Below are 22,241 nucleotides of genomic sequence, written 5' to 3'. Positions count from 1 at the left end.
TCAGCTGTCAGTGGAAGGAGCAGTCACGTGGGGTGAAATAGATGGAAGCCATGACGTTAGGAGCGTGAGTGAGGTCCTGGCCCAGCCACTTGTCACTGGGTGACCTCGGCCTGGTCACTGGGTCCCCGAGCTTCTGGGAGGCAGGGAGGGTCCTGGTGATGGAATAGAAACAGGGTGCGGGGCAGGGGCGATGACTCACGCCTGTAGTCCCAGCACTTTGGGAGGTCGAGGCGGGAGGCGGGGAGGAGTTTGAGACCCACCTGGGCAACGTAGGGAGACCCCATCTCTACAAAAAATTATAATTAGCCCAAGAGTTCAAGGCTGCAGTGAGCTATGATCGGGCACTGCACACCAGCCTGGGCTACAGAGCAAAATCTTGTCTCTTTTTAAAAAGAAAGAAAGAAAAGAAAGGACGAAAGGATCGTGGTGTAGGGAGCACGTCAGCCCCGCGCGGTTGCCCGGCGCGCGGACCCTAGCGGACTAGGGCGCCCCAGCAGCCCGGCCCTCGAGATGGCGCCGCCCCTAATCCCGCCTGCGTCTTGCCCCGGACCGCGCCTGGAGGCGGAGCCGCCCGCGGAGCTAAATGGGGCCGAGACCGGGAGTGGGGGGGATCCCCGCGCCGCCGCCATGGAGCAGCCCCGCGCCGCCGCCCGCCTGCAGATCGTACTGGGCCACCTCGGCCGCCCCTCGGCCGGGGCCGTCGTATCCTTTGAGCTGCGCGGGTGTCGGGCTGGACCCGGCGCCGCGGCCTGAGTGGTGGCCCGGGTCCGAGTGGAGGCCTCGGCGTCGCGCGCATCCCAGCCCCGGCGCCTCCTCGCCCCGCGCGGGGTCCCCGCCTGGGTCGCGTCTCTTCCCGGAGCCGGGGAGCGGGGAGGAGCCTGCGTCCCCCGAGGACACAGGCGGCCGCCCTGGGCTCGGGGCACTTGCCGCGTTGCGCTGCTCTCCGGGATCCCTGGGGGCCTGTGCTCCTTGCTTTGTGGAGATGTCGTTTCACCGGCTGCGTGTGGCTCCTGCAGCTGTCCAGACACCCAGAGATGTCCAGTCACAGGCGCATGGTGCACAGGCGCGCAGGGTTGCCTGGAAGGGGCCCAGGCAGGCGGTGACCCGGCCCCCCCGGGAGGGTAGAGGACGGTGCCCTCCCGGGCAGGAGCTGGGCAGGCAGGCGTTGCCCAGGGCGGCCTCCCTGCTGGACTACGGCCTTGCCACCGAGTTACATAAAGACACTATTTAGGGAAGGACAGAGGGTGAGGACTGGCGCGGGGGCACACGCCTTGCCTATTTGTCCCAGCTCTTCTGGAGGCCAAGGCCAGGACTCCAAGGTTACAGTGAGCCGTGAAGGCCAGTGCGCTCCAAAAGAGAGAAACAGAGAGAAAGAAAGGATAACATGTTGATTGATGAGAGTGACATTCCGAAAGTAACCACTTAAGCTAAAGAAACAATGCAATTCTATGTCAACTGCCTGCAGTTACCGGATAGAAAAGAGATCTTTAAAAGGAATTTCTAGAGTTTTGCTTTTTTGGGTTTTATTTTGAAATAGGGACTCTCTCTGTCACCCAGGCTGGAGTGCAGTAGTGGTGCTATCTCGGCTCACTCTTGGACTCAAGACATCCTCCTACCTCAGCCTCCCAAGTGGCTGGGACTACAGGGTTGCGCCACGACGCCAGGCGAATTTGTATTATTATTGTTATTATTATTGTTTTTATTTTGAGACGGAGTCTTGCTCTGTGGCCGGGCTGGAGTGCAGTGCCGCGATGTCGGCCCACTGCAACCTCCGCCTCGTGGGTTCAAGCGATTCCCCTGCCTCAGCTTCCCGAGTGTAATTTGTATTCTTAGTAGTAGTAGTAGTAGTAGTAGTAGTAGTAGTAGTAGTAGTAGTAGTATTTTTTTCTGGAATGGAATCTCTCTCTGTCGTCCAGGCTGGAGTGCAGAGGTGCGATCTTGGCTCACTGCAACCTCCGCCTCCCAGGTTCAAGCGATTCTCCTGTCTTAACCTCCCCAGTAGCTGGGATTATAGATGAACGCCACCACCCCTGGCTAATTTTTGTATTTTTAGTAGAGATGGGGTTTCAGCATATTGGTCAGGCTGGTCTCAAACTCCTGACCTCAGGTGATCCACCCGCCTCGTCCCCCCAAAGTGCTAGGATTACAAACGTGAGCCACCGCTCCCGGCCTAATTTGTGTTTTTAGTAGAGATGGGGTTTCACCATGTTGGCCAGGCTGGTCTCCAACTCCTGAGCTCAAGTGATCGGCCTGCCTCAGCCTCCCAAAGTGCTAGAATTACAGGCATGAGCCACTGCACCTGGCCTTCTGTATTTTACTTTATTTGCCTTAATTCACATCCTAGGTAGCTCATCCCACTACAGGGACTATTTCCTCTGCCAGTTTCCATCCTCAACAATTCCAGTAAGTAGTTTAAGTTTTAATTTTGAAATCTGTTATGCATATAAAAGTTTCGTGAGTAGTAACGATATAATATACCACATGTTACCTGATTAGAATTTTATTATACAAATCCTCTGTTTCCAGGATTTATTCTAATTTGTACAATTGTGGAAAATTTTGAAGACCGACTAATTTTCTGTATGTATTTTAAGATTCGGAAAGAAGGAAAAATACCAGAAAATACATAATCTGACATTTATTTATTTTTAATAGAGATGGGCCCTTCCTATGTTGCCCAGGTTGGTCTTGAACTCTTGGGCTAAAGCAATCCTCCTGCCTTGGCCTCCTAAAGTGCTGGGATTACAGGCCCGAGCCATCACACCAGCCTTATAATCTGACTTTTAGAAATTCAGTTATTACACGTCATATTTAAATTAACTTGTGGCCGGGCACGGTGGCTCATGACTGTAATCCCAGCACTTTGGGAGGCCAACGCGGGTGGATCACTTGAGGTCAGGAGTTCGAGACCAGCCTGGACAACATCATGAAACCCACCTCTACAAAAATACAAAACTTAGCTGGGCATGGTGGTGTGCACCTATAATCCCAGCTACTCAGGAGGCTGAAGCGGGAGAATTGCTTGACCCTGGGGGGGTCAAGGTTGCAGTGAGCTGATATCACACTACTGCACTCCAGCCTGGGTGACAGAGCCAGACTCCATCTCAAAAAAAAAAAAAAAAAAAAAAAAAGCTAAGCTTGTAATTTGGTTATATGGACATATTAACTAGCATCTTTGGTTTATCTTAAATCACCTTTAAAGGGGAAGATCTTGACCTTCCTAAATATTCTCATACAACCACAATTCCAATCTTAAGGAATAGATTGGGTGATTTCAGTTTATGGGTATGCTGTACATTTATTTGGATTTTGTTACTTTACTTCTTGGAGTGCATCAACTGGACAGTTAAAAATATAAAATTTATTGAATTTGTTTCTCATCTGAAAAATCATATGTATTCATTACAGAAACATTAGAGAAATAGAAGGAATTTTTTTTTTTTTTTTTTTTTTTTTTTTGAGACAGGGTCTCACTCTGTCGCCCAGGCTGGAGTGCAGTGGTGCGATCTCAGCTCACTGCAAGCTCCACCTCCCGGGTTCCCGCCATTCTCCTGCCTCAGCCTCCTGAGTAGCTGGGACTACAGGCGCCCGCCACCACGCCCAGCTAATTTTTTGTATTTTTAGTAGAGAAAGGGTTTCACCGTGGTCTTGATCTCCTGACCTTGTGATCCACCCGCCTTGGCCTCCCAAAGTGCTGGGATTACAGGCGTGAGCCACCACGCCGGGCCTAATAGAAGGAATTTTAAAAAATCATCCCTAATTCCATTACTAAAGGCAATCACTGTTAAAAATTGCTTTGGCATATTTCTTTGCAGGCTTTTTTGTTTTTCATATAGTGTCTTGGTTTTACATAATTGTAATAATATTTTATTGTAATAAGCATTGTCCATATTTTATTTTATTTTATTTTGAGATGGAGTCTGGCTCTGTAGCCCAGGCTGGAGTGCAGGGGTGCGATCTCGGTTCACTGCAAGCTCTGCCTCCTGGATTCATGCCATTCTCCTTCCTCAGCTTCCACAGTAGCTGGACTACAGGTGCCCGCCACCACACCCGGCTAATTTTTTGTGTTTTTAGTGGAGACAGGTTTCACCGTGTTAGCCAGGATGGTCTCGATCTCCTGACCTCGTGATCCGCCTGCCTCAGCCTCCCAAAGTGCTAGGATTACAGGCATGAGCCACCGTTCCGCCGTCCATCCTATTATATGGCCTCAATTTTTAATGTCTGAGTCATATTCCATTGAGTGAACGTAGTGTCAGTAGTTAATTTTTCTTCCACTAATGCACTTTTTTTTTTTTTTTTCTGAGATAGAGTCTTGCTCTGTCACCCAGGCTGGAGTGCACTGATGCGATCTCAGCTCACTGCAATCTCCACCTTCCGGGTTCTAGCGATTCTCCTGCCTTGACCTTCTGAGTAGCTGGGATTATAGGCAAGCTAATTTTTGTATTTTTAGTAGAGATGGAGTTTCATCATGTTAGTCAGGCTGGTCTCGAACTCCCAACCTCAGGTGATCCACCTGCTTCAGCCTCCCAAAGAGCTGGGATTACAGGCATGAGCCACTGTGCCTGGCTCACTCAAGTACTTTTTTTGGTGACCATAGTTAACATTTTGAACATAAAGCTTAAGTTTTCAGATTATTTCCTTGGTCTTAGAAATGCTGGATTGAAGAGCATGAATGTTTCTTAGGTTCTTATTTTGTTGTTGTTGTTGTTGTTGTTGTTTCTGAGACGGAGTCTTGCTCTGTTTCCCAGGCTGGAGTGCAGTGGCATGATCACAGCTCACTGCAACCTCTGCCTCCCAGGTTCAAGCAATTTTCCTGCCTCAGCCTCCTGAGTAGCTGGGATTACAGATGCCCACCAGCATGCCTGGCTAAACTTTGTATTTTTAGTAGAGATGGGTTTTCACCATGTTGGTCAGGCTGGTCTCAAACTCCTGACCTTAGGCGATCCACCCCCCTCGGCCTCCCAAAGTGTTGGGATTACAGGCGTGAGCCCCCACGCCTAGCCTCAAGTTCTTGATAAATATTTTTAGGAAGTCATTTAAATTTTTTTTTTTTTTTTTTTTTTTTTGAAACAGGGTCTCACTCTGTCACCCAAGCTGGAGTGGAGTGGCACAACCAGTATTTTTTTGTAGAGACGGGGTTTCATCATGTTGCCTGGGCTGGTCTCAAACTCCTGATCTCAAGTGATCCACTTGCCTCGGCCTCCCAAAGTGCTAGGAATACTGGTGTGAGCTATTGTGCCTAGCCGGTAATTTAAAAATTTAACTTATTTTAGGATTCTTTTTCTCCTTTAGGTATACTCTGGATAATAATGTTCTAACCCTGGAACAGAGAAAATTTTATGAAGAAAATGGGTTTCTTATAATCAAAAATCTTGTACCTGATGCCGATATTCAACGCTTTCGGTACAGTAACACTATTTGTTATTTTACAAAAGTATGTATTGTGTGCATGTAATGAGAATATAAGGTGGATTCACTCCTGCCTTTACAGATGTTTTTTAATGAGTTGGTTTGTTGGGAAGTGTTTAGAAGCACGGGCTCTGGTGCCAGACTGACTTTTTATTTTTTGTTGAGAAAGGGGCTCACTGTGTTGTGTAGGCTGGAGTGCAGTGGTGCGATCATAGCTTACTGCAGCCTCAAGTTCCTGGGCTCAAGCAATCCTCCTGCCTCAGCCTCCTGAGTAGCTGGGACCACAGGTGTGTACCACTATACCTGGCTAATTTTTTATTTCTTTGTTTTTAGAGACAGGGAGTCTCACTATGTTACCCAGGCTGGTCTTGAACTCCTGGCCTACCCTCCTCAGTTGCTGAGATTACGGTCGGGAGCCACCACGCCTGGGCTTCAGTCTCAGCTCCACCACTGAATATTATGTGTCCTGGGGCAATTTACTTCACATCCCATGCCTCTGTTTCCTCATCTGTAAAATGGGGATAATAATAGTACTTATGTCCTAGTGTTGTTACGACTAAATAAGGTGAAATATATGGAAAGCACTTTGAATAGAGCTGGGCACATGGTAAGTGTTACAGAAGTGTTTGCTATTATTACTACAATGTAACCAAATCATAAAAAGACTTCCCTACCGGTATGCTAAACTAGGGAATGGTTTAATTCTGGTAGTGGATTCTAGGCTGACAGTTTCTCCTGCTTTTCAATGGAGTGGGAGGCATTCCCATCCAGACCTCAAGCTGGAGGCCGACTTAGTGCAGAGAAACCACCCCTCAAGTCTGCAACCCTTTCCACAGAGGAGGGCAGGGCAGGTGCTTGGAGCCAGTGGTGATGACATCATTTGCAAATTAAATTTTCTAGGAATGAGTTTGAAAAAATCTGCAGAAAGGAGGTGAAACCATTTGGATTAGTAGTAATGAGAGATGTGACCATTTCGAAATCGGAATATACTCCAAGTGAGAAGATGACCACGAAGGTCCAGGATTTCCAGGAAGATAAAGAGCTCTTCAGATACTGCACTCTGCCCGAGGTCAGAGACCACCCTTGCTTTGCTTCTGCTTAATTGCCAGCGTGTATGCCCGCCTGTAAAACTCACTGATTTGGCCGGGCACAGTGGCTCACTCCTGTAATCCGAGCACTCTGGGAGGCAGAGGCAGGTGGATTGCTTGAGCCCAGGAATCACTGCTCTTAGAGCTGGATATGGAAAGGAGTTGAACTGAGTAAAATCAGTGGGTTTTATTTTCTTTTCTTTCCTGGAGACAGAGTCTCTCTCTGTTGCCCAGGCTGGAGTGCAATTGTGCAATCTCGGCTCACTGCAACCTCTGCCTCCCAGGTTCAAGTGATTCTCCTGCCTCAGCCTCCCGAGCAGCTAAGTTTACAGGTGCCTGCCACCACACCTGGCTAATTTTTGTATTTTTAGTAGAGACGGGGTTTCACCATGTTGCTCACGCTGGTCTCAAACTTCTGACCTCGTGATCCATCCACCTTGGCCTCCCAAAGTACTGGGATTACAGGCATGAGCCAGTGAGCCTGGCCAATTTCCTACATTTCTAAAGAGTGGGACCAGTATCTGATGGTCTATGCCATGATTTTAGGAGGTATAAATTATTTTAATAGTTAGATATTTATTTTTAAATGTATTGGAAAAAACTCAACAGTTTACCAAACTCATGATTTCAAGAATGTTGTCAATTAGGACAAGATTAAATAAAAAGGCCAGTTGTAGTGACACTTTGGGAGGCTGAAGCAGGAGAATCACTTGAGGTCAGGAGTTCAAGACCTGTCTGGGCAACATAGCGAGACTACTATCTGAATTGGAAAAAAAGAGGAAAAAAAAAAAGATTATAAGAAGTGAGCTAACTGCCAGGCACAGTGGCTCATGCCTGTAATCCTAGCACTTTGGGATGCCGAGGTGGGCAGATCACAAAGTCAGAAGTTTGAGACCAGCCTGACCAACATGGTGAAACCCCGTCTCTACTAAAAATACAAAAATTAGCCGGGCGTGGTGGCGGACGCCTGTAATCCCAGCTACTCGGTAGGCTGAGGCAGGAGAATCGCTTAAACCCAGGAGGTGGAGGTTGCAGTGAGCCGAGATCACACCATTGCACTTCAGCCTAGGCGACAGAGCGAGACTCCATCTCAAAACAATAAAAATAAAAATAAAAAATAAAAAAAAGAAGTGAGCTAACTAAGGGTAGGGAAATCATTGGCTAAATAACAGTCCAAGTTATGTCAGAAGTTGTGAAGATGGCTCTTGAATGAGTAGGGTTTAGAAAATCCCAGCCTCAGTGAATGCCGAAAACTACCAGGCTTTATAAAAAGCAAGTGTGTGCCTGACTCCTAGGCTTTTATAACCTTTCCAAGGTTTCATAATCAAATTGCCAATATTCCTTATACACAAGAGATCAAATAGTGAGGAAGCAGTAGAAGGTGGCTCATTTTTTGGAGTCATTTTTTTGTGGAATCAAAATTTGAATATCATGGGCTTTTTTTTTTTTTTTTTTTTTTTTGAGATGGAGTCTCACTCTTGCCGCTCAGGCTGGAGCTGGAGTGCAGTGGTGTGATCTTGACTCACTGCAACCTCCGCCTCCCGGGTTCAAGTGATTCTCCTGTCTCAGCTTCCCAAGTAGCTGGGATTACAGACACGCGCCACCATGCCCGGCGAATTTTTGTATTTTTAGTAGAGATGCAGTTTCACCATGTTGGCCAGGCTGGTCTCGAACTCATGACCTCAAGGGATCCACCCGCCTCAGCTGCCCAAAGTGCTGGGATTACAGGTGTGAACTACTGCACCGGACCTCAGTGTTGAGCCCATTCTGCTTTTCCCCGCTCTGTTGCTGGGTTCTGTGCACAAGGTAGCAGCAGCCCAGCTCCCAGGCCCCATGACTAAACCAGCTCTCCCTGTCTTGGGTTCCCATGCTAGCCTTTTCTTCATAATACAGTGTCCCTCGGCCACTCTGACCCGTGTCATTACTGGTTTACCATGTTTCATCTAACACCTGGGACCTGCTTTGCTTGTTCACTCTTGCTTCCCCGTTTCCCGTCACCTCCTGGTTCCCAGATCTCAGTAATGAGTTGTCAAGTGCCAAGCGTCCCTGATTGTCAAATGTCCTCCAAGCCACTGTTCTGCTTTCTTCCGGGCTACTCATGACAGCTGCAAATTGTATGGGACTCTTCGTATGCAGAGGCTCCAACGAGGAAGAGGAAGCTGCCCTCCCACTGCGCAACCCTCTGCGGCTTGGGTTGACAAGAAATCTGTATTGATATCTCATCAAAACTCCCATCTTTCTTGTAGAAAAAAAAAATGATTTCATTCCCAGCTAGCTCAGAAAAAGCCCATTTAATTCCGTGTTATAGATTTAGAATGATTTCCAATGGCTGGGTTATTGATGCTTTGTTTGCAGAGTTGTGAAATACCACTTGGTTCTTAAACTATTGAATTCTTGGTTCTTGCGTGGATAGCTGCTGTACTTTGTACCAGTTGCTAATACTTCTGATTTCCCACAGGGTTTGTTTTCGTTTGTTTGTTTTCTTAGATTCTGAAATATGTGGAGTGCTTCACTGGACCTAATATCATGGCCATGCACACAATGTTGATAAACAAACCTCCAGATTCTGGTAATTGTAAGGGAGAAGCAAAAAAAAAAAAAAAAAAAGGGGTTTCATTAAAATGTGTAAGGTTGGCTGGATGCAGTAACTCATGCCTGTAATCCCAGCATTTTAGAAGACTGAGGAAGGAAGATCTCTGACGCCAGGAGTTTGAGAGTGGCCTGGGCAACATAGTGAGACTCTGTCTCTAAAAATAGAATTAAAAAATATCCAGGCATGGTGGTGTGCACTTGTAGTCCCTGCTATTGGAAGGTTGAGGTGGGAGGATCGCTTGAGCCCAGGAGTTGAAGGCTGCAGTGAACCTATAATGGCATGCATTCCAGCCTGGGTGACACAGTGAGAACCCATCTCTAAAAAATAAATAAAATAAAACAAAACAAAATAATAAAATAATAGCTGATGTCTAACTATAATCATGTGTATAACTGTCAAACTTTGGATGAGTAAGTCTTAAAATAATTTACACTGTAACAACAGTGAAATGTGCTAATGATTTCAGATATTAACTGAAGGACTGTTGCTGAATTTTCAGATGACTGGCTTCCCAAAAAATACAGTTTAACGGACATAACTCTTCATATATCAAAGGTTCCTGCCATTCAGTGTCTCTAAGCTTGATCAGCTCTTTTTAGCTGTGTTAGTGTGGATTCTTGCATTCCTGATAGGAAGACATTATTATTACTAACACAATTAAGATTGTTATTATGAGTCACAAACTATAGTTGTCTTTTTTTTTTTTTTTTTTGAGATGGAGTTTTGCTCTTGTTGCCCAGGCTGGAGTGCAATAGCATGATCTCGGCTCACTGCAACCTCCACCTCTCAGGTTCAAACGATTCTTGATTCTTCTGCCTCAGTCTCCCAAGTAGCTGGGATTACAGGCGTGTGCCACCAAGCCTGGCTAATTTTTGTATTTTTAGTAGAGACAGGGTTTCGCCATGTTGGTCAGGCTGGTCTCGAACTCCTGACTTCAGATAATCCACCCGCCTTGGCCTCCCAGAGTGCTGGGATTACAGGTGTGAGCCACTGCGCCTGGTCTTGTGCTTGCTAAAAATGTAGAGTCTAAGACCTCATTGGCAGAGAGACTGATTGAGAAATATAACCCAGGTTTCTGTACTTTAATAACCTTCCCCAAACTGGGCGTGGATGTGCACCTGCGGTCCCAACTACTCAGGTACTCAGGAGGCTGAGCCGGGAGGATCGCTCGAGCCCAGGAGTTCAAGTCCAAAGGTTCTAGTGCAGACCACGTGCACTACACTGGGGAATTCCTCTGTGCCTGCAGTAGAAATCAGCCACGAGAGAGTCCCCTATCCTTTCTGCCTCTTCTTCCTTCTGATCACCGGGAGGGGTTTATGTGATAGAAGGCGGCTTAGCATTACCAGGTCTCCCTCCCTACGGAGATCAGGTGTTCGGGAGCCAGGCTTAGGGAACAAACCAGGGGAAAATGTCATTGTGGTCATGGGCACTCTGAATGGACACGGCACCGAATGACTATAGTCGTGGGGGATGAGGACCTCTTAGAGAATTTTTTTTTTTTTTTTTTTTTTTTTTTTTTTTTTTTTTTTTTTTTAGATGGAGACTTGCTCTGTTTCCTAGGCTGGAGTGCAGTGCCTCGATCTCAGCTCACTGCAACCTCCGCCTCCGGGGTTGAAGCGATTCTCCTGCCTCATCCTCCTGAGTAGCTGCCACCACACCCAGCTAACTTTTTTTGTATTTTTAGTAAAGACAGGGTTTTGCCATGTTAGCCAGGCTGGTCTTGAACTCCTGACCTCAGGTGATCTACCTGACTCAGCCTCTGAAAGTGCTGGGATTATAGGTGTAAGGAACTGCGCCCGGCCTTTTTTTTTTTTTTTTTTTTTTTTTTTGAGACGGAGTCTCACTCTGTTGCCCAGGCTGGAGTGCAGTGGCCAAATCTCAGCTCACTGCAAGCTCCGCCTCCCGGGTTTAGGCCATTCTCCTGCCTCAGCCCCCCTAGTAGCTGGGACTACAGGCGCCCGCTACCTCGCCCGGCTAGTTTTTTGTGTTTTTTAGTAGAGACAGGGTTTCACCGTGTTAGCCAGGATGGTCTTGATCTCCTGACCTCGTGATCCGCCCATCTCGGCCTCCCAAAGTGCTGGGATTACAGGCTTGAGCCACCGCGCCCGGCCTTTTTTTTTTTTTTTTTTTTTTTTTTTGAGACAGAGTCTCGCTCTGTCTCCCAGGCTGGAGTGCAGTGGCATGATCTTGACTCACTGCAACATCTGCCTCCCAGGTTCAAGCGATTCTCCTGCCTCAGCCCTCAGCCTTCCAAGTAGCTGGGACTACAGGCGTGCACCACCATGCCCAGCTAATTTTTGTATTTTTGTAGAGATGAGATTTCACCATGTTGGCCAGGCTGGTCTCAAACTCCTGGCCTCAAGAGATCTGCCTGCCTCAGCCTCCCAAAGTGCTGGGATTACAGGTGTGAGCCACCACATGCGGCCTAGAAGTTTTTTTGACATCAACCACTTCAAAGGGATTTCAAACTTGACTCCATATCACTCTCTTCCATGTAATTAATGCAACTAGGTTTTGAACACTTTACTACATGCTAGGTGCCATGCCCAATCCAGAGTGGCAAAGGAATATAGTATAACAGAGATGATGATGCTGTACCACTTGCTGGAAAATAGTGTGCATACGTACTGAGCTACCAGCAACCCAGAAGAAGGGAGGGCAGGGCTTGAAGATGTGGAGCCACTGTGTTGATTTCCAATTTGGTGTTTATCTCTCCGGGGCTGATTTTCTCTAGCATTATTTCATTTGTTTGGTTCTTAGGAGGACAGGTCATTGTTTTTTCAGGCAAAGGATAAGAATTCTGAGACGAGCATTTTTTGTTTTTGTTTTTGTTTTTTGGAGACGGGGACTTGCTCTCTGTCACCCAGGCTATAATGCAGCGGTAAAATCACAGCTTACTGCAGCCTCGACCTCCAGGCTCAGGTGATACACCCACCTCAGCCTCCCAAGTAGCTGCGACTACAGGTGCATGCCACCATGCCCAGTTAGTTTTTTTTTTTTTTTCCTGTAGAAACAGAGTCTCACTATGTTTCCCGGGATGGTTTTGAACTCCCAGGTTCAAGCAATCCATTTGCCTCAGTCTCCCAAAGTGCTGGGGTTACAGGCATGAGCCACTGCACCCGGCCTCGAGCATCCTTTAATAGATTTTCTTTGCAGGCAAGAAGACGTCCCGTCATCCCCTGCACCAGGACCTGCACTATTTCCCCTTCAGGCCCAGCAATCTCATCGTTTGTGCCTGGACGGCAATGGAGCACATCGACCGGAACAATGGTTGTCTGGTTGTGCTCCCAGGAACACACAAGGGCTCCCTGAAGCCGCACGATTACCCCAAGTGGGAGGTAGGTCTGCCCGGCGGCTGAGTCTTGATCCGAATCTCCTTTGCGGTTTCTGTTTCACATCAGTATCTATAAAGACCTTACAAATGAGATGGCATTTCCTTTCTGAGCAAAACACCGTCCTAAGATTTGCAGTGAGGATCAGAGAAAGTTCAAGGATGTCAGAGAAAACATTCATCACGGCTATTTTTTTCAACCCACCCTTTTTTTTTTTTTTTTTTTTTGAGACGGTGTCTTGTTCAACTCTGCAACCTCCACCTCCCAGGTTCAAGCCATCCTCCTGCCTCAGTCTCCCCAGTAGCTGGGACTACAGGTGTGCACCACCACACCCAGCTAATTTTTGTATTTTTAGTAGAGACGGGGTTTTGCCATGTTAGCTAGGTTGGTCTCAAACTCCTGACCTCAGGTGATCGTTCACCTCGGCCTCCCAACGTGCTGGGACTAAAGTCACGAGCCACTGTACCTGGCCTCAACACGTGTTTGAAAGCCAGCCAAGGTGGGGTGCTTGGGTAGCTACTGTATAGGATCCGAGATTGTAAAGCCTAGCTGCAGAGGTAAGACATAAACCCTTCGACCCCAGATGTGTGTGGTAGGCGCCAAGCCAGTCTTACTCACTAACTGATGGCTCTTAAGAGTAAGGAAGGAGCCGGGCGCGGTGGCTCAAGCCTGTAATCCCAGCACTTTGGGAGGCCGAGACGGGGGGATCACAAGGTCAGGAGATCGAGACCATCCTGGCTAACCCGGTGAAACCCCGTCTCTACTAAAAAAAAAAAAAAAAAAAAAAAAAAAAAAAAGAGCGTGTGGAGTCTCAGATACCCTGCACAGATGCAGAGTGGGAGGTATTAGTTTAGTGTGGGTCACACATTCATCCTGGCCAGGAGAGAAGGGCTCTGGGTCCGAGTCTCAGCACTGTCTAAGAGGGATGTAGTCATTACCAAAAGGAACTGAGGATGCGCTTAGGAACAGGAATGGACTGCTTTCCTTATTCTGACTCATAAGGTGCTTCTCATGTCAATTTCTTTAATAAAACATAACCCCATTACCTAAAGCAGTAACTAATTTGGGAAATAGTTACAAACAAACACAGTGTTTTAATTTGCTATTCTTTCATTATTCTGGATGTGACATAAGTGTCTTTGAGCTCAGAAAAATTGAGCATTTTCTCCCCTCTATTTTGGGGAAATAGCTTCTCAGAGACACTCCTGAGTATGAGATGAAGGATTTATTTAAAGTTCTGGTGAGGAGGAGAACACGCTGAGAACATTTACAGATTTAGGCTGGAAATGCCTAAGAGATAGGTGGTTGCCTGCATTGACCACAGAAGGTAAAACTAAGCTAACTCTTCATGTATAATGCAGTCATGAAGGGCAGGTGGAAATTCCACATTGTTCATTTGCTCCAAAAATATCAGTGATTTTAATATCAACATGTGACTTCTTTTTTTATTACTATTATTTTTTGAGACAGGGTCTTGCTCTGTTGTCCAGGCTGGAGGGCAGTGGTGTGATCTCGGCTCACTGCAACCTCCCCCTCCTGACTCAATCGGTCCTCCCACCTCAGCCTCCTGAGTAGGTGGGACCACAGGCTTTCACCACCAGACCCGGCGAATTTTTGCAGTTTTTGTAGAAATGGGGTTTTGCCATGTTGCGCAGGCTGATCTTGAACTCCTGAGCATAAGCAATTCTCCCAACTTGGCCTCCCAAAGAGATGGGATTACAGGCGTGAGCCACCATGCCTGGCCAACATGTAACTCTTAAAAACCAGATATCTGAGAGGCTTTTGTATACTGAAAAAAGTAAGCATTTAATTTATACATTTCTTTCCCTGATGTTTGCTTTCCCTGATGAACCACTGACAGTGTTTTTAATTATGGTACCCCCTCAAACGTAGACTTGGCTTGCTTCTTGTTCTAGGGGGGAGTTAACAAAATGTTCCACGGGATCCAGGACTACGAGGAAAACAACGCTCGGGTGCACCTGGTGATGGAGAAGGGAGACACCGTTTTCTTCCATCCTTTGCTCATCCATGGGTCTGGTCAGAACAAAACCCAGGGATTCCGGAAGGTGAGCGTTCACATTGCCGCACCTGCTGCAGATGTGTGGGTTGGAAACAAAAATTGTATTTAATTCATTTAATTCAAATTAATTGAATAAAATTTTAATTTAATTGCATTAACATTTTAAAGATTTGTGGCTTTTAACCAACCTGGACTTTAGTCCAATTTATTTACCAGGAAATATATTTGCTTACCTTGGTCTTTTTGGGCTCTTATCAGTAAGAAGCCAGGTGACCTCAGGATCCTAACCTTGTCAAATTGATTATGAAAGCCAGGTGCAGTGGCTCATGCCTGTAATCCCAGCACTTTGGGAGGCTGAGGCGGGAGGATCACTTGGGGGCAAGAGTTCTAGACCAGCCTGGGCAACATGATGAGACCCTGCTTCTATTAAAAAAAAAAAAAAATTCACTGTTGTCTCCTGAAGCCACGGGTTAGGGGCCAAGTTTCGTCTTCATTCATATTTCTACCAGCCTCATCAGGGTCAGGATTAGGGTGGGACAAGTTGGGGCACTCTCCCCAAGGGTAAAATTTAAGGGCATGCCAAAAAAAAAAATCTGCAATCGAGTTTAGTAATATTTTAATGCGAAGTTTTGAAAAATCAAAATTAGGCTGGGCACAGTGGCTCACACCTGTAATCCCAGCACTTTGGGAGGCCGAGGTGGGTGGATCACAAGGTCAGGAGATTGAGACCATCCTGGCTAACATGGTGAAACCCTGTCTCTTCTAAAAAATCCAAAAAAAAAACAATTAGCCGGGCGTGGTGGTGGGTGCCTGTAGCCCCAGCTACTTGGGAGGCTGAGGCAGGAGAATGGCGTGAACCTGGGAGGCGGAGCTTGCAGTGAGCTGAGATCGTGCCATTGCACTCCAGCCTGGGCCACAGAGCGAGACTCTGTCTCAAAAAAAAAAAAAAAAAAAAAAAAAAAAAAAAATCAAAGTTAATGCAAAATACCCAATGTATTGGCTGCACACAATGCCAAAAGTTTAAGTAAAAGACAGTATTGGACTCCACACTAGTGCAACCTTCAGAGCTGTGCAAGTAGGGAGGTGCAGGCACAATGATGCAAATCATGTTGTGAGTTTTAATATATTGACTTTGCAATTTTCCAATTTTTCAATTTTTTCTTTTTTTTGAGATGGAGTCTCGCTCTGTTGCCCAGGCTGGAGTGCAGTGATGCAATCTCAGCTCACTGCAACCTCGGCCTCCCAGGTTCAAGCAATTCTCCTGCCTCAGCCTCCTGAGTAGCTGAGACTATAGGCACATGCCACCACACCCAGCTAATTTTTGTATTTTTTAGTAGAGATGGGGTTTCACCATGTTGGCCAGTCTGGTCTTGAACTCCTAGCCTCAAGTAATCTTCTCACCTTGGCCTCCCAAAGTGCTGGGATGACAGATGTGAGCCACCTTGCCTGGCCCAATGTTTTTTAATGCCTTTATTTTAAAATTTTTTATTATTTATTTATATATTTATTTGAGACAGCATCTTGCTCTTTTGCCCAGGCTGGAGTGCAGTGGCACAGTCATAGCTCACTGCAGCTTGGAACTCTTGAGGTGTGTGTGATGGCTCAAGCCATCCTCCCACCTCAACCTCTCGAGAAGTTGGGACTAACAGACACGTACTACCACACCTGACTAATTTTATTTTTTCATTTTTTGTACAGACATGATCTTGCTATGTTGCCCAGGCTGGTCTTGAACTCCTGGCCTCAAGTGATCCTCCTGCCTTGGCCACCCAAAATGCTGGAATTACAGTCATGAGCCACCATGCCCAGGCTTAATGACTTTAATGTTCTGGAAAAATATTACTATAATTACATAAAGATACAGATATAGGGGTGCATATTTTCCCTTTGCCTTGGGCTCTGTTACAGTGCCGTATGGCACCAGGGCTTACGAGGCAATGGGATTTGTGACGCCACTCTCTAGACATTTGTTGTTTGGGGCAAAGTAGAAAGTCTTTCTGACAAGTGTGATCACTTGTGACAGAAAAGGTAAGTTTTAACGATTGCCTTGCATCTTAGATCTGTTTATAACTTTTTCCAAAAATAGGGAGAACCAAGTAATTTCATCCTTACCCTCAGAAGGAAGCAAGAGGGGTAATATATGTCAATGGTATTGGCTTTTAAATGTCCTTTTGATTTGAGAGAAGGTGTCTGCATTATTTTCTTTCTCAAGGTATTTTTAGTTCTTTTCATAATCTATTGCCACTGAAATAACAATCCATCCCAAACTGGACCAGGTAACTAACTTTTGAGATAAATTGCCATGGAGTGCAGTCCTTTTTAAGACTTTGGGATATCCATTCATTAGGAAAATCAAATGCTAAAAAAAAAAAAAAACTAAAGACCTGTTGCTGACATAATTTCATTCCCTCTCCCGTATATACCTTTCAAAAATAAATGTCACATCTGGTTAATGATCGTTTGAAATTTCTCAATTAACTTTTAGCTGGAAACAAAAAGAGGCTTAGTTACAAAGAGATTGACACAGGACGCAATGGACCTGACTTTCCATTTAGAAATCAAATACTGAGTGAAATAATTGACTTTCTAAAAGAAAGACTCCCTGCTTGGTCGCTGTTATTAATGGGATGTTTTTCTCCAATATCAATTTGTTCACTTTGCACAGGCAATTTCCTGCCATTTCGCCAGTGCCGATTGTCACTACATCGATGTGAAGGGTACCAGTCAAGAAAACATTGAGAAGGAAGTTGTAGGAATAGCAAATAAATTCTGGGGAGATGAAAACAGCATGGACTTGAAGGTATGTCCGTATATAACAGCAAGGTAAAAATCTCAGGTTTTCCTTTTCTTCAGATGCTTCATCATTCTCATACCTAATTTATTTGACAGTATATAGTGCTTGGATTGAGATTCATTTTAGGGACATGGCTGAGCCCCCACCAAAAATGACAATGGAATTTCCATTTACACTTGGGCCCCCGTGCAGGAGACTTGAGAACTTCCTGCTGCTTCTTTATGTCTTTGGGCTGTCCAAAGATGTACAGGCCGTCCTGTTTCACACAGGGCAGTGAAGGAAAACGAAACTACAGATTTAGATGAGAGAAAATGAAAGACAAAACCTTGCCTTCTGGCTGGGCACGGCGGCTCATGCCTGTAATCCCAACACTTCGGGAAGCCAAAGCAGGAGAATCATTTGAGCCCAGGAGTTGGAGACCAGCCTGAGAAACATAGAGACTCCATCTCTACTAAAAAAAGAAATAAAAATAAAAATTAGTCAAGTAGGGTGGAGCATAGCTGTAGTCCCAGCTGCTCAGAAGGCTGAGTTGAAAGGCTCACTTGAGCTTGAGGTCAAGGCTGCAGTGAGGTGTGACTGCACTACTGCGTTCCAGCCTGGGTGACAGAGTGAGACCCTGTCTCACAAAAAAAAAAAAAAAAAAAAAAACAAAAAAAAACCTTCTGAAGGGATATAAGGAAAGTTATAGGTTTGGGATCCAATCATAGGCCATGTTTATTAGTATAGAATAGAGAGTATTTATTGCTGGGCGTGGTGGCTCACGCCTGTAATCCCAGCACTTCGGGAGTCCAGGGCAGACAGATCATGAGGTCAGGAGATTGAGACCTTCGTGGCCAACATGGTGAAACCCCGTCTCTACTAAAAATACAAAAATTAGCTGGGTCTGGTGGTGCGTGCCTGTAATCCCAGCTACTCAGGAGGCTGAGGCAGAAGAATCGCTTGAACCAGGGAATTGGAGGTTGTAGTGAGCTGAGATCGTGCCACTGTGCTCCAACCTGGCAACAGAGCGAGACTCCGTCTCAATAAATAAATAAAGAATAGAGTATTTGTGCATTAGGGAATCCAGTAAGATGCCCAGATTGCAATTCTTTTTTTTTTTTTTTTTTTTTTTGAGATGGAGTCTCGCTCTGTCGCCCAGGCTGGAGTGCAGTGGCCCGATCTCAGCTCACTGCAAGCTCTGCCTCCCGGGTTTACGCCATTCTCCTGCATCAGCCTCCCGAGTAGCTGGGACTACAGGCGCCCGCCACCTCGCCTGGCTAGTTTTTTGTATTTTTTTTAGTAGAGATGGGGTTTCACCATGTTAGCCAGGATGGTCTCGATCTCCTGACCTTGTGATCCACTGGTCTCGGCCTCCCAAAGTGCTGGGATTACAGGCTTGAGCCACTGCGCCCGGCCCAGATTGCAATTCTTGAGCAAGTTTCTGTTTTGGCAAATGTGCATCTGGAGTTTTATGAGAGGCCTAGTTTGCATGTAGCAGAAGTTTAAGATCACTAATGCTTATCAGTAACAGGCATTTGACAATATTTCATATGGTTTCCTAGTTAATACACATCATTTGTAAATTTTTAAAATTTAATTAACTGTTTATTTTTAGAGACAGGGTCCCACTCTGTTAGCCAGGCTGGAGTGCAGTGGTGCAATCACAGCTCACTGCAGTCTCAGCCTCCTAGGCTCAAGCAATCCTCTGGCCTCAGCCTCCCTAGCAGCTGAGACTACAGGCACCCACCACTGTGCCCTGGCTAGTTTATTTATTTATTTTTTTGTAGAGATAGGGTCTCACTGTGTTGCTCAGGCTCAAATTATTTGTTTTTAACCCATGGATATTCAGTACTGCTGATCATTAATAGACAGATTATCAATCAAGGCAAATAAACAAGCATATTAACTTTGTAGAATATACACATTTCAACCTCTGAACCAAGAAGCTGATTCTGTTTTTTAAATTTGCATTAGATCATCATAAATGCATGCATGCCCCCCAGATAGACTGAGTGCAGTGCTAACTGTGGGCTCCTCAGCCAGTTGTAGGTCCCTGTGCACCAGTGCCATGCTACCATACTGTCGGGAATCATCTTCTGAAATACCTTCGCAGCTCAGGAATCTTGCTTCTTGCCAGGCGTGGTGGCTCACGCCTGTAATCCCAGCACTTTGGGAGGCCGAGGTGGGCAGATCATGAAGTCAGGAGATCGAGACTATCCTGGCTAACATGGTGAAACCCCATCTCTACTAAAAATACAAAAAATTAGCCGGGTGTGGTGGCGGGTGCCTGTAGTCCCAGCTACGTGGGAGGCTGAGGCAGGAGAATGGCGTGAACCCAGAAGCTTGCAGTGAACCGAGATCATGCCACTGCACTCCAGCCTGGGCGACAGAGCGAGACTGCCAAAAAAAAAAAAAAAGGAATCTTGCTTCTCCCTTTAGAACGTGGAAATGTGTCCCAGCTCTGAAAATGCTCTGATTTTGCATTTACAGGTCCTAGAAATTCTTGTCCTTCCTCTCTTTTTGTTCAGTACCTAAAATGCCTATACATTTTGTCAACTGGAGCTTTGAGCTAACATCCTAAATTTTAAGGGAGAACAAATATATATACATCATGTTTGAGGTTTGTCAAGGTTGTTGCTAAATGAATACCTCCCACGTTTAGCTTCATTACTCTGTAAGCTATATTTAGAATAACAATACTAACCTCTGCTACATAGTTCTTGGTAAAGTACAAAAGCACATTCATATTCATTTTCTTATTTTCTTCACCAAAACCCAGTGGGGCAGTCAGTATAAGCTCCATGCTGTCAGTGACAAGAAAACAAGTTCCAGAGGTTGATCTAAGCTATCTAAGTGACAAAGCTTGATTTCAGAGTCAGGTCAAATTTGAAAATTATTCTTTCCACCATACCTTGCTGTTTGCTCAAAAATAAACAAGAACCAAGAAATAAGAACATCTGAATTATTTTATTAAGGTCAAAGGGGGAAAACCCCACCAAACAAAGCAGTAATCCTTGATACCATGTTCACTATTATCATCTCATCAGGAACAGAACACTCAAAACGGCTCAGACGAGTAACACGAGAGTAGTCAGGCCGGGTGCAGTGGCTCACTCCTGTAATCCCAGCACTTCGGGAGGCTGAGACAGGCGGATCACCTGAGGTCAGGAGTTTGAGACCAGCCTGACCAACATGGTGAAACCCTGTCTCTACTAAAAATACAAAATTAGCTAGGTGTGGTGGCACATGCCTCTAATCCCAGCTACTTGGGAGGCTAAGGCAGGAGAATCACTTGAACCCAGGAGGCAGAGTTTGCAATGAGCCAAGATGGTGCCCTTGCACTCCAGCCTGGGCAATGAGAGCAAAACTCTGTTTCAAAAAAAAAAAAAAAAAAAAAAAAAAGTAAGCAGAAAAATGGCAGTGAACTGTTTGTTCTGTAAGCAGACATGACATCGACCCAGTTATGTTACCTGGCACCAACAAATATCCTGAATAAAACAGGACTGACAGCAGCTGGGGTAACCACTGACTCAATTTAGTTAACACTATTTTAGAAGCTGATTAAGTAGACGAGGAGTGGTGGCTCATACCTGTAATCCCAGCACTTGGGAGGCTTTGGGAGGCCGAGACGTACAGATCACTTGAGGCCAGGAGTTTGAGACCAGTCTGGCCAACATAGCAAAACCCTGTCTCTACTAAAAATACAAAAAGTTAGCCATGCATGGTGGTGCACACCTGTAATCCCAGCTACTCAGGAGGCTGAGGCAGGAAAGTCACTTGTACCCAGGTGGTGGAGGTTGCAATGAGCCCCTGCACTCCAGCCTAGGCAATGGGGTGAGATTGTGTCCCCAAAAAATTCTTTAAAAAGAGTTGATTAAGTAGCTTAGCTTGAGTTGTTTTGTTTACTAGTCAATATAACTATTATAGGGATTATTTTCCCTATTTAACCTATTTAACCTTTCATAGAGGCCAGAAATCAACTTTGTCTTATGGTGAAATTGAAGGTAAATGGAGGGCAGATTGAAGTGTTCCATAAACTCACTCTGTTTGGTATTATTTCCAGGATATTTGGATGTTTCGAGCTCGACTTGTGAAAGGAGAAAGAATCAATCTTTGAATTAGCCATCTGCTATAACTCAACAGAAAACCAAAACCAAACAAAATGTCTAAGGAAAATGTTTTCTTAATGAGATGATGTAACCTTTTCTATCACTTGTTAAAAGCAGAAAACATGTATCAGGTACCTAATTGCAGAGAGTTAGTTTTGCAGCGCAATGGTGTTGCTTTAATGGAAATAAAAAAAGTAAAAGTGAAGTATTACTGTTTTAAGAAAAACTAATTTAGGGTTGCAGCCAATAAAGGTGATTGGTGTATATATAATTTAAGTGTTAAATCAATTTCTTTCATTCAATTAGCTCTTTACCCAAGCAGAAGTGAATCATTTGGAGCTTAGGGTGTGTGTGTTTTGTATCCCCTTTCTGGTAAACCCATTCCCTACCAATTTTATGTCATAAGAGATTTTTTTCCCCCTAAATCTAGAACAATGTATAATACATTCACATTAAGTGAAGGGCATAGGAAGGGTGTCATGGAGTCCAAATAAAGATGAATATTCCTGCTCAGACAAGGGCTTTCTTCTGTGATTTCTTCAACCCAACCATCCCCTTAACAAGGAGACTCGTTCTTTCCAGTCTTTTCCTCTGTTCTTAAAGAATGAAGACGAGGGCTGGGCGCGGTGGCTCATGCCTGTAATCCTAGCACTTTGGGAGGCCAAGGTGAGTGGATCACCTGAGGTCAGGAGTTCAAGACTAGCCTGGCCAACATGGCAAAACCCCCATCTCTACCAAAAATACAAAAAAAAAAAAAAAAAAAAAAAATGGCCGAGCATGGTGGCATGTGCCTATAATCCCAGCTACTCAGGAGGCTGAGGCAGAAGAATCACTTGAACCTGGGAGGCGGAGGTTGCAGTGAGCTGAGATCGCGCCACTGTACTCCAGCTTGGGCGACAGAGCAAGACACTGTCCCC

At 45.5% G+C, this 22,241-nt stretch overlaps 1 protein-coding gene across 1 annotated transcript; it reads left to right on the top strand.

Moving 5' to 3' along the window:
- Positions 1-558: 558 nt before the first annotated feature.
- Positions 559-21,595, top strand: PHYH (phytanoyl-CoA 2-hydroxylase). Its single transcript, XM_008002289.3, has 9 exons — positions 559-702; positions 2,345-2,403; positions 5,293-5,403; positions 6,310-6,478; positions 8,985-9,066; positions 12,247-12,428; positions 14,339-14,488; positions 17,108-17,242; positions 21,279-21,595. Exons 1-9 carry the CDS (start codon positions 628-630, stop codon positions 21,330-21,332), a joined length of 1,017 nt encoding a protein of 338 aa, XP_008000480.3. The 5' UTR covers positions 559-627; the 3' UTR covers positions 21,333-21,595.
- The last annotated feature ends 646 nt before the right edge of the window (positions 21,596-22,241 follow it).

The sequence above is a fragment of the Chlorocebus sabaeus genome, chromosome 9, assembly GCF_047675955.1.
Source record: "Chlorocebus sabaeus isolate Y175 chromosome 9, mChlSab1.0.hap1, whole genome shotgun sequence".
Classification (NCBI taxonomy): Eukaryota; Metazoa; Chordata; class Mammalia; order Primates; family Cercopithecidae; genus Chlorocebus; species Chlorocebus sabaeus.
This window is presented reverse-complemented; position numbering and strand designations above follow the sequence as displayed.